Raw genomic sequence first — 13,571 nt, 5'->3', positions numbered from 1 at the left:
CATATCTTTATGTTATTTACCTCAACGTTTGGGGAATCCCTCCCCATCATCAGGGCTACAGTAAAAGGAATTTTTTCAATATTAGTTGTTTTAGCACATGTTTTCGTATTGTAAAAATTCATTCTATTGTAGCCCTGACGATGGGAAGAGGATTCCCGAAACGTTGGTGTAAATGAAAAGAAGGTATGATTTCCTGTCTCTCTCCCTGCTGTCCTGACGTAAATATTATTCTAATAACATCAAAGCCACTAAAATATCAGATTGTTGGGCTGGTGCACGATGTACTTGCGGTAATTTCATATATTTTCAGTATACCTGGTTGTACCTAAACAAGATAACAATTTTTAATAAAACGATGGATGGTGATTATTTGACCCTCCAGAACAATTATACTCTATTAATTATGCAATGAGAGAAAATTTGATAATTATAAAGTCCTTATGTCATGGCTTATAGCTGGAATGCGCATTCCGTAGAAAAGAAGAATTGGTGAACGTATGTAAGTTTTTTTTATATATTTATCGATTATTTCGTTATCATTTATTACAGAATTTGTTTCGAAAAATTTTGCATTGTTGGGGGAAAAAAGGCCTTAATTCCAACCTATGTTGTATGCTTGACATGTGAAGGCAATGGTTGGCAATATAAGATATTCATGTGACGTATTATTTTCAATTTCTATAAATATTACCGATTTTTCCCGTTGCGAAAGACATGACTGATAGTTGAATGAACCGGTGGTATTTGCATTAGATGACGTTGTCACTTGCAATTGTTATGATTGAAATTTCGATGTGGAATGACTGTTGTTAAGAATTCAAGGTATATGAAATATAGTTTGCAGTGTGTGCTACAGCAGATGCTGCTTAAGTTTTGATGGAGCTTGAATACTGCATAATGGTCGGGCGTTATAGATATCGATAATAGCATAGAAATGATATTATTCACATTGAAAGACATTCTTCGCTAGGTCGTGTTTAGTGAAAGAAATGTATTTTGAGTTCTGCATATTCTCTAGATACACTCTTGTGGGTTTGTGGGTATGTATGTATGTATGTATGTATGTATGTATGTATGTATGTATGTATGTATGAGAGAGAGAGAGAGAGAGAGAGAGAGAGAGAAAATGTGCTCTGAGTTTTAACATTCCTGGAATATATTTTGAATTTGTATATCCTCTTGTACATTGTTGTGGGTTTGGTGGTTTGTGGGTCAGTGTGTTTGTGTGTGTGTGTGTCTGTTTGTATGTGTATATGTATGTGTATGTGTATGAGAGAGAGATGAATATGGAAGCAATTCCATCTTCTCCAAAGGCAGGGAGACCAATTTTTTGTCCTGAATCAAAGCAAACGGTTCTCACTGTTCATCGCGTAATACCACGTATTCAAGCTGTGACTTGGCTATATACGGACTGCCACAGGGCCAGTAGAAGATTACTATTTCGAAAGGTCATTCAGGTGTCTGGTACCATTGACAGGAATATTTTATAGACACGAAACCTTCTCATATGCCTGAGACTGATAAGACAGACGCACCGTAAAACGAATGACCACTGGATGATACTTGGTGAGGAACACAAGATTTAGTCGAAAAATATAAAGGTTATAAGTATGCAGTAAGTAAAACTGTTTTGCCCTGTCTTCTGATAAAGATAAATCAGTCGCTTGGGAAGCATAATTCTAAGCAGTTACTACCGGGATTGAAAGACAGTTATTCCATTATTAAAATTGATTTTCCTTTTATATTCAAAAATGAAATTTATTTTCCTTGTATATTAGATTAATTAAATGATTTTCCTTGTGTATTAAATTTAATAGAATTGATTTTCATTGTATACTCAGTAAAATTGATTTTCCTTTTATATTCGCTTAGTAAATTTTATTTTCCTAGTATACTAGATTAATTAAATTGATTTTTCTTGTATATTATTTTAAATATTAAATTAGTAGAATTGATGTTTCCCTAATTTCAGTTAATAAAATTGATTTTCCTTGTATATTAGATTAATTAAATGATTTTCCTTGTGTATTAAACTTAATAGAATTGATTTTCATTGTATACTCAGTAAAATTGATTTTCCTTTTATATTCGCTTAGTAAATTTTATTTTCCTAGTATATTAGATTAATTAAATTGATTTTTCTTGTATATTAAATTTAATAGAATTGCTTTTCCTTTTATATTAAATTAGTAGAATTGATGTTTCCCTAATATTCAGTTAATAAAATTGATTTTCCTTGTATATTAAATTAATAAAATTTATTTTCCTTATATATTCAATTAATATAATTAATTTTCCTTGTATATTCAATTAGTAGAATTGATATTTCGTGTATATTCAATTAATAAAATTGATTTTCCTTGTATTGACATGAAATTAATTCAGCTGGGAAAAGAGTGGAATAAGAGCTTTGACGTCCAGTTCATACCTGAACCGTCGATTACCTGGGTGTCGTTGTCAGTCCGATAAATAAATCATATGGTCAAAGAGAAAGTCTTATTTTTCGAAGGACCTTTGACGTGAACTGTTCGCCCCGAAGGCGGGGCGTAGCGGGACTCGCGTCAAAGGTTATCATCATCAAGTATTTAAACCAGTTGATGTAACCATGTTTTGCCCTCGGAGGTTGTGACTTCTGCCCTTCGTGGAGGACGTTTTGTGTGTTTTCTCTGAACGTCCTTTTTTTCTTATTGGATTTGAAGTCGGACAGTTGGTTTAGGTTTTTTTTTATATGTGTAGATTTGAAGTCGGAGACTTGGTTTATGATTTAAAGATGGACACTAATTCCAATATGTTTTTTTTTTTATATTTGTATTCAAAGTTGGACACTTGGTATAGGATTTAAAGATGGACACTAGACTCCTATTTTTTTTTTATTTGAAGTCGGACAGTTGGTTTAGGGTTTAAAGATGGACACTAGACTCCGATTTTTATTTGAAGTCGGACAGTTGGTTTAGGGTTTAAAGATGGACACTAGACTCCGATTTTTTTTTTTTTTTTTTTTTAGTTGGTTTAGGGGAAGATGGACTTTTTTTTTTTTTTTTTTTTTGAAGATGGATATTTGGATTTTTATAGTTTGAAGGTGGACACTTGGTTAAAAATTTAAAGATAGCCACTTGGTTTCCAATTTGTACTTAAACACTTGCTCTAGAAATTACTGATGCACACTTGGTATCCAATTCGTATATAAACACTTGCCCTAGGATTTGCCGATGGACACTTTTCTGTTTGCATATAAACACTTGCTCTAGGATTTGCCGATGGACTCTTGGTGTCCGATTTGGAGATTGACCTCTGGTTTCAAATTTGAATCACGATACTTGGTTTTTAACTTGAAGATGTACTTGGTTTCCAATATGGAGGTTAATAGTTGTTTTCTGATGCGATTACCAGATAGGGAAGAATGTAAAACGTGTAAAGGAAGGAAATAATTGAAAGGGTTCATAGTATTTGTGCGAATGATGTTTTTAAAAGGACATACAGTGCCTCTTGTACTTTGACATTTGATTACCATTTACATGCATGATTGAAAGGCAATTTCAAGTCATAATGTTTAGCTGTACAGTAGTAGTAATTGTAGTGATATTGGTAGTCTTTATTTTGGCAGCAGTAACACTGATAGTGGAAACTATAATTCTTTAGATACAGGTATTGTACATTGGACTTGTCGTTGCAGATCGTTTAGTTATATAATGATTTCTCATTCAAAAATTATTTTAATAGGGGATTATTATTTAATTCTTTATGTTTTGCGTTCAAACAATCTCTCTCTCTCTCTCTCTCTCTCTCTCTCTCTCTCTCTCTCTCTCTCTCTCTCTCTCTCTCTCTCTCTCGATTTCGATGGGTTGAGGTGAAAGAGAGTGTCAAGTATATGTCATAGTTTGTCATTAAACGTCGACATTTTTCTTAAAAAAGATTATTATTAGTTTGTAGTATGAAAAAGATAATCGCTGATTTAATGGTATTAAAACGTCACCTGCAGTACGAAGCATAGCACTTGTGTTGTTCTGTCTTCACTATGTGAAGGCTGATATCTGCATCAGATAGTGATCATCGTGCTTGCCGTATGAACCTTTTAATCACAGCTTTCGAATGAAAGGGTTGATTACTGCACCTGGATTGAATGGGCTACTGTACCCAAATAGGAACGGCAAGGTATTGTTCACGTAGCTCTGAAAGGCAGATTGTTTTAGTACAAAAGTCGATTGTTGAAAGTAAATTATGATGTGAATCTAACTTCACTAAAGCATTTCCAGCATAAAAAGTATTATTGTCCAGTGGTGTGAATATTATGACTGTATAATTCCTGCTTGAAAAAATGTGATTATTACACTTTGGGGAACACTATACCATAGTGGTATATATTTTTTATAAAAGTGGTGTCAGAGAAGTGCAAAGCATATATATGTCATTAGCCCCTGCATCGTATAATTTCAGAATCACTTTTTATAGCTCAAACAAAACAGCATGTTATCAGCTTCTTGAGCGTTTCACAGACATATACTTTACCAGTATATGCCTCTTAAATATTAAGGAACTTTATTTTTACACAATTTTGCGACACTACTCGTTCAATCCACAAGTATCTTGGCGACCGTGTCATTGCTCTCAAAACGCCTGTACTTTACATAATTTTTTGAGCACTCATCCTTCTGCAATTCTTTTCACAAGACCACTCCATAAACAGCCTAAGAGACCTTTCCGCATTTTTACCAGTAGACTTAAGTCTTTCTCTTCGCTTTTTTACCAGTAGACTAGAATTTATCTTTTCATTTTGTACCAACAGAATAGAGTCCATCACCTTTTCATCCATTCACAATAGAGTCCAACTCTTCACCCTTTTAGCAATGCATTAGATTCTATCTTTTCACTCTTACCAAAGGACTGTAGTCTGTGACCTTTTCACCTAGACACTAGAGACCTTATCTTTAATTTTTTTTAACAACAGATTAGAAACCATCGTTTCACATTTTTACCAACAGACCTGTAGTCCACCTCTGCTTTTTTTCACCAAAACTGCAGTCCATCTTTTCATCACATTACTAAACTTCTAGAATCCATATTTTCACCTTTTCACCCATACGTTAGGATCCATCTCTTCACTTTTGTTTACCAATATGTTAGAGTTCATCTTTTCTTTTTCTTTTTCTTACCAACAGACTAGCTCTCTTTTCATCCTTTTACAAGCAGACTAGTGTGCAGCTATTCAGCGTTTTACCAGCTTATTTTAATTTTTCTTTTCACATTTTTACCGACAGAGTTGATTTCATCTTGTCTCCAATCCTTTAGAGCCCGTCTGTAGATCCATTTACCAACGGTCTAGATCCCATCTTTTCGCATTTTCACCAACAGGCTAGGGTCCATAATTTTGTCATTTCACTGACGGAATAGATTCTTTCATCATTTTGCCAACTCTTACTAGAGTTCATGTCTTCACCCTTTTGCCAATAAACCAGATTTTATCTTTCCACCTTTAGCCAAACAAATTAGAGACTATTTTTGCAAATTTGCATCAACAAACTAGAGTCCATATTTTTGCGTTATTGCCAACTTACTGGAGTCCATCCTTTCACCTTTTAATCGACAGACGAGAGTCCATTTTTTTTTATCCTTTTTCCAGTAGTATTTTGTCCATCTTTTCACATTTAGGGTCCTTCTTTCATCTTTTTTTCCAGCAGACTGGAGTCCAGCTTTCATCTTTTCACCTTTTACCAGCAGTCTGAAGTCATCTTTTTACGTTGTTCCCCAAGGACTAGATTCCATCTTTTCACCTTATGAGTAACAGACTGAAGTCTATACTTTAACATTTTTACCAGTAATCTAGAATCCATCTCTTTCCATTGCACCAACAGATTGGAGTCCATCTTTTCACCTCTTCTAAAAACAAACTCGAGTTCATCTTTTCACCCGTTTCATGTACAGACAAAGTCCATCATCTCACTTTTTTTTACCAACAGACTGAAAATCCAACTCTTTAACGGATTATACTCAGTCATTCCACCTCTTTACTCGCAGACTAGAGTCTGCCTTTTTACCAACGGACCAAGAGTTCATCTTTTAACAACTTTACCAACATGCTAGAATCGATCTTTCGCCTTTTTACCAACAGAATAAGCTTCAACTTTCCACTTTTTGACAACACCTCGTATATCTCATGGTTTTCTCTTTTAAGTTCATCTTAATCCCCATTGACTTATATGAGACAATGCAGTTTGTGAAGGTATTATAGAACCAAGTCTCTTCTGTTAAAAGGATATGAAGTTGTTAAGCTTTAGTGGAAAATACGAGAATTGTTGGAATGGTCTGTCAGCGAATTATTTGTGAAGAATTGCAATATTCATAACATGGAAAAGAAAAATTCTTTTTCCGTTGTCAAAGGTCGATTGTCCTGTCTTTTTTATATATATATTTTTACATTGTCCGTTGAGCTTAGTATCTGTATATGCAGAAATAAAAGCTCAGTTACAATAGTTGCAAAATGATAAGTTAATTACTTAATATTCATTCGGATATCTGCATTATATTGATTGAATATTCAGACGTTATTAAATGTAGCTGCCTTATGAAAAGATTAGACTACTCACTTTGCCTCAAATTTTAAAGAGCTTGATCACTTTTATTTAAAATGAAAGTAAATGATTCCTTTGAAAATAAAAGAAAGTCGTGCAAATATCAATCAACAGTATGTTTTGTAACTTGGTATTTCACTAGATATTTTATATGAAGGGTAACTATTTTATGAAACAAGCTTGTTATGAGAATTTGTTAATTATACTTTTGTGAAGAAATTGAGTTGATTTATTGTAATTGATCATTATTGTTCTTTTATGTAACGTTTTATTGTTATAATTCTTTCATGTATTGTTTTATTGTTATGCTTTTTGTGTATCGTTTTCTTTCTACTACATAAAGATTTGGAATGTGTAGCAAAAAAGTATAAATACCGACATACCAAGAACTTAATCGCAATGCTAATAGTTAGAACGGGGTAATTACAACATCTGTAGCACCAAGAAGTTAATTACGCTATTTGTACAATAGTCATGGTAATTACAGCATTTGTATCTTGAAAAGTTAAGCGCTTAATTTCCGCTTGAAATCCAGGCAGCACGCCGTTTTTTATACGCAGTAATTGCCTGCATTAATCCGCACTCGTGTTGCATAATGATATTTACGGTACTTTTATTAGTTGCTTGCTAATCCCGAAGATTACGGAAGGCTGTGAGAATAACTGACTCGAAAAACTCTTCTCGGCCAGCTGAGGGCGTAGGACTCTCAAGTTGTTTTTTTTTTTTTTAATGGTTATATTGTTTGATTTTTTCATGGAAGTAGTTGTAGCATATATATATATATATATATATATATATATATATATATATATATATATATATATATATATATATATATATATATATATATATATATATATATATATATATATATATATATGTGTGTGTGTGTGTGTGTGTGTGTGTATATATATATATATATATATTGTGTGTATTAGTGTGTTGTGCCAGCCATCTGTATGTGTATAAATATATATATATATATATATATATATATATATATATATATATATATATATATATATATATATATATATATATATATATATATATTTATTTATTATGATGGTTCAGTATGATGAACCAAGGCAGTTGCTCATTCATAACTGATTCTTGCAAATATCGAATAACTGTAAAGAGAACGATTCTGACGTATAGTTTCAGTTCTTTGTAATTTGATGTTACTCCGTGAGACAACGTTTGAAATAAGGAAAACTTTGAGAGTTATTTTAAAAACTACAGGATTATGTAAGAAGAAGACAACACAAGTGATTAGACGACTGAAGTAACTTGAAATGGCACCCTAAGAAATCTATTAAAGTAATAAGAGAATGAAAATATTCCTTTCAGCAAGTGAAGATAATATTTGAATCACCTGAAGATAATGAATGTCTGCATATCTTGGGGGCTCGGGGGAGACTTACTACGAGTAGCTCTGCCTTTGATAATGTTTGTGAACCAAATGTATGCATAATAAATGAAATTTCCATTAGACTCAAGAGCACAGTGATAATGACGCATTATTATCGTGGAATTAAAATTCCTGGAAAGTTGGCTGTCTTCACTGAAGAATTTTACCCCCCCCCCTTTTTTTTTACTAGGGATGTTAGATGAATATTTTTGTGTTTTTGTCTTTAAACTGTGTATGTATATATATATATATAAACGTGTATATATGTGCACACAAACATTTATATAAATATATAAAACCGTGGCTGAGTGGTACAGCACTGAGTTAGCATTTGGCAGGGTCCGTGTTTCCTCCCCAGCCTGCCTGTCATCAGGAGACAAAACTGTAAATGAGTAACAGAATCAGCTAGGATCAAGTCCTTTCTAGACGGGGTGTCTAGCAACCCTTCCCATTAGGAACCGAAAGACACTGCCATTCTGACTTGGTTGCACAGTGTCAACTTTTCAGTTCTTAGCAGGTCTTTTGGATTGAGAGATTGCTAGACTCATGCCTCTCACCGCCCTGGCTGCGACCTTCTGCAGTTTATTGACTACCAGGTCTGGAAGTTTGGATTAGGCCAGTAGGGACAGAATGGATTTTTCGTTGGGGGCGGGTGGTTGGGGGGGTAGCGACGGGACATCATAAAAGCTGAAGCTGAAACAGATGTGATCGGAGCCCAACGCACCTCAGAAAGGTCGTGCATAATTAAGGCTGCAGCAAATGTCACAACGTATTGCTCACTTTCCCTCATAGATTCGATCTTTTGCAAGAGGTGGTCAGTTCGAATTTTGAAAGCCGGATCGCTGGAATAGAAGTGTTATTTAAATGGAGACTCGAAATAAGACCTCGATGAAGGGTCATTTGCAAATATGTCAAAAAACCCTCATATGAATTTATTGTCTCGTTTTCTGAGTTTCAGTCATTTGGAAGACAAAGGGATGATGAATATTGAAGAAAAGGACAATTCTGTAAGGAAAAAAAGTTGCTCTCACAGGAAAAGGCTGATATGAAATTTAAACGTGTTCGAAAATACTATGATACATAGGAAATGAATATTAGAAAGAGGACTATTGTTCACTGTGACATTGATAAATTTGAGATGAATGTCATTTATCTACGCACCAGACTATGACATTGCGTCAAAACTGAAAAAAATCTGATCAGTCATTATTCAAACAATATCCAAACTTTTCTCTTGTCATGAATAATTTACAGCGAAAGCAAAAAAAAAAAAATGAAGGACTTTTTTTTTAGCAATAATAATTTGTAGCGTGCATGATGCACTGTTTTGTGCTTGGCGATGCCAAAATCAACCGTTGACATTTTTTTTTTATATCTGGAAAAAATATTGAAAATGCTAAGCGTCGAGTTCGAACCTCAAATAAAATTCAGGAGTTTATCAGTGACCTGCATTGGAAACGATGTTTATTTCATTTTTCTGCTGAATGTGATGGAAGCAGAAAATATTTTGTGTGAAAATATTTATATATATATGTGAATATTATATATATATATATATATATATATATATATATATATATATATATATATATATATATATATATATATATATATATATATATATATATATATATATATATATATATGATATGTATATTTTATATTTATATATTTATATTATATATATATATATATATATATATATGTATGTATGTATATATATATATATGTATACACACATATGTATGTGTGTGTGTGTCAAGCTTATGAGTATATGTTTGTGCATTCCCCACAGTCAGAGGAATTGGTTACAAGGAAACCATGAGAGCCGAGCACTTTCGATGTGTAAAATACACGAAAGTCCTTTAAATTCCCCCAGTTCACTTTAAACATTTTCTGTGGCTTCAGCTGAAAATCAGATCGCGAGCATATGTGATTTGTTAGCAGTTTATATGCGATTATACAGTACATACTTATGCACAATTATGAATGCGATCTCATTAATATCGTGTTTGTGACATTGTCACATGATTTAGAAATGCTATAGCCTATTTAGTGGTGCATAATAAACACACACACACAGTAATATATATACTATATATATACATATATATATATATATATATATATATATATATATATATATATATATATATATATATATATATATATATATATATATATATATATATATATATAGGTTATATATCATGAAGGTTTTCATCCACAGCACGTTTTTTGTTCTGTATTTGCTATGAATGTAGAATTGACAGCTGTAGACCCACTTTTATATATATATATATATATATATATATATATATATATATATATATATATATTACATTACATATATATATAATATATATATATATATATGCATATACATTTATATATATATATTATATATTATACATATATATATTGCTTATGTATATAATATAAACATACGTATGTACAGTTATTTATAGTCTTTTTAATAGCATGAGAGTTTTGTCGTCATATGGTTTATCAAAATTTTTATACTGAATGATGCATCCTTCCCTTATGTTCCTAATTGAACTTGCCATATTCTACTTTGGCATATGATGTGCTTTTTGGTATGGATAAAAATATATTTATAGGTTGCAGTGGATTTTTTCATGTTTAAATCAACATCCGAAGATGTTCCTACAAACGAAAATCTTTCAAACACTAGTGTTATGTTATTCAGAAAGACACGTAATAGCGACAGTGAATGTATATTGTCGAAAACGTCATTGTGAGGGAGTAGTATTGAGCAGAGCATGTTATTGCAAAAGAAATCTCTGTCTGTCTTTGGTCTTCAAATTGGATTGTATCCCGAAATAGAAACAAAATTCTCAAGATCATTAGTTTGTTTAAGAGATTCTGATGCACGATCTTGCCAGGATTACCGGAGACAGAGAGCCCTTCAGTAGGCTGGAGGCGTACTTCGAAGGTCTTTTATTACGTCCTTGTAACGATGAGCAAAGACTAATTGAAACCAGAGCAAACAGTGACGTCGGAGGGAGAGCCAGTGAGCCGTGAAATCTCGAAATTATGCTAATAGCCCGATGAGGACGTTCACAAGGGTATACTTTTCCCTTCGGAAGAACAGGGATGAGCTTGAATTTTTGCAAAACCTGTCCAATTCAGTTGGGAATGGATTGCTTGTGAGGAATTTGGAGGTAATTTTCGCTTTGGAAGAATATTCCATTCAAATGACAATCATACTTAACGACTGAATGCTTTTTAGACAGAATTTGATATTATCAGAAATTTTTGTAGTAAATTACATTATTATTCAGTTTTTTACTACTGGTGTTACACAGTTCCCAGTTGGTTAAAGAATCGTTGTTGGTCCTTGCAAACAGCCAATTCTTTAGAACCAAAATAAAAATCTTCGTCTCTATTTAAAGCAGGCCGAAAAAATACATGCTGTGGCAATGGCCACCTTCAAACTATATCCCAGAATTTAGGTGAGATACGCTGTTTATAGCGCTAATATAAACACTGGAAGCACACACAGGGTATATAGTATTAAGGGAAACGCGTAGAGCAAACTCGTGGGGTAGGCAGTATAGTACCTAAGCAAACACAAAGCACATACGCGCTGTATTTACTGATAGGAACCCCCCGTGGGGGGCACAAAAGGTATAGTCCCAGAGGGGAGCTGTTTATATATACATATATATATATATATATATATATATATATGTTTATATATATGTGTGTATATATATATATATATTATATATATATATATATATATATATATATATATATATATATATATATATATATATATATATATATATATATGCCATTAGTTAACTAGGATTATGAGACGAGGTTGCTAGTCAGTTGCATACGTATTACTTATTTCCATTTCCTTCGTACACATGAATTTGGATAGTCACCAGCTAAAGTCCGGAGAATTAAATCTGTTACATTAGCTTACGCCATATCACGTACTCCAGATGCCTTTCGCAGTTACGTAATGAACATTATACAGTATATCAGCAGTGGAGGAAACGAACTCGACTCTCTTATCGTTATTTTGGGTCAGGAAATGAAATATAGCTAGAAGGATTATTAAAAGGAAAGTTATTCGGTATTATATTTAAGAGCTCTAGGTTGCGATACAGCAATTATTATTTCCATTTATAATGTGAGGAATTGAACTGACATACATTATTATCATTAAATGAAAAGTTAATAAATGCAATAATAGGCTCTTTTTTTTTTAAGATGTTGCCAACAGTCACCCGGTAGCCATTGTACAGAATAATCAAACCTTGAGCCAGTTCTTCTGTGTCATCTTTTGACTTTTTATACTGGGCATTGTGGAGAGAGAGAGAGAGAGAGAGAGAGAGAGAGAGAGAGAGAGAGAGAGAGAGAGAGAGAGAGAGGCTGGTAGCAGGAGCTTGGGAGAGTTTCTATATGGAACTTCTCATAAATATTTCTCCTCCCATTTTCCACATTTTCATCTTCCTATCATTTTCTGTCTTTTCATCCTCCTATCATTTTCCACCTTTTTATCCTCCCAACATTTTCCACCTTTTCATCCTCCTATCATTTTCCACCTTTGCAGTGGATGTAATTTCCAATTCCTGAGTCGTAGTTCAGGTATTCCTGACGGTGTTTTTCAAGGTCTTGCTGTTTTTCTGGACGAATCTGGAGAAAGGAGTTGTGGGTGGTGGTTTGTATATAGGGGGCCAGCGTTCCTGGGGTCATTTACGAAGTATCAGATCTAAGAATAAGCATTGTAGGTTTTGTATTAAATTACAAAAGAATAAACATTTCTGCCTTCTATTTTTTCAGAGTTGAATTACAGTAAATCCGACGCCTCGGTCTTGTACGAGAAAGAAGCCTCCTTCGTGGCCATCTTGGACGATGACTACCAGTCCGAGGACTACCAAGGGACCTATTCTGAAGGCAAGGCCGGCGACGATGGCCCGCACGTCGCCAAACTCCGGCAGAAGCCTATCGGGGGCGGCGACGCGGCGTATGACTACAATCAGCTCATCGACAAGGCAGATATTCTCAACTACGACAGGTAAGAGAACGTGAATGATTACATCTGCAAGAGTGATTCTCTCTCTCTCTCTCTCTCTCTCTCTCTCTCTCTCTCTCTCTCTCTCTCTCTCTCTCCTTTAAGTTTATAAGTGCCTTTTTTTCTCCTATTTTCAAAGGAAATAGTTTATTTTTTTCCTTTGATTTTATTGTTTATGAATATGTCAGTAATGCTTTTATCCTCGTGATCTCGCTACCTCTAGAGATATATGTATACAGCAGGGTAAACAAGCTGATATTGTTCAAATGAAATGGAACACATTGCTTTTTCTTGCACTGCAAACATATATATACAGTATATATATATGCATACCTATATATGTGTGTGTATATACGAGTATATAGACATATATATATATGTGTGTGTGTGTGTATTATATTATTTCCAAATTTTTCTTTTAAATTGTCGTGTAATAACTCGAGAAACAAATGTTTATAATCTTAAGGCATTGAAATACAGTATTTCATCTTACGTCTTGAGGGTATTCGACGATTTAACAAGCCCATGCTAATCCTGTCTT

General features: G+C 33.4%; 1 protein-coding gene across 2 annotated transcripts in view; it reads left to right on the top strand.

The window, feature by feature from the left end:
- LOC136839255 (pikachurin-like) overlaps positions 1-13,571 on the top strand; it is a 436,980-nt gene that overhangs the window by 389,718 nt on the left and 33,691 nt on the right. For both annotated transcript variants that reach the window (XM_067105033.1, XM_067105032.1), the window contains one exon: positions 12,799-13,033. In XM_067105033.1, coding sequence (XP_066961134.1) covers positions 12,799-13,033 — 235 coding nt within the window. The remainder of the gene's footprint in view (positions 1-12,798; positions 13,034-13,571) is intronic.

This window comes from Macrobrachium rosenbergii, chromosome 6, assembly GCF_040412425.1.
Source record: "Macrobrachium rosenbergii isolate ZJJX-2024 chromosome 6, ASM4041242v1, whole genome shotgun sequence".
Lineage (NCBI taxonomy): Eukaryota > Metazoa > Arthropoda > Malacostraca > Decapoda > Palaemonidae > Macrobrachium > Macrobrachium rosenbergii.
The sequence above is the reverse complement of the archived record's forward strand: the minus strand, read 5'-3'. Positions and strand labels throughout refer to the sequence as shown.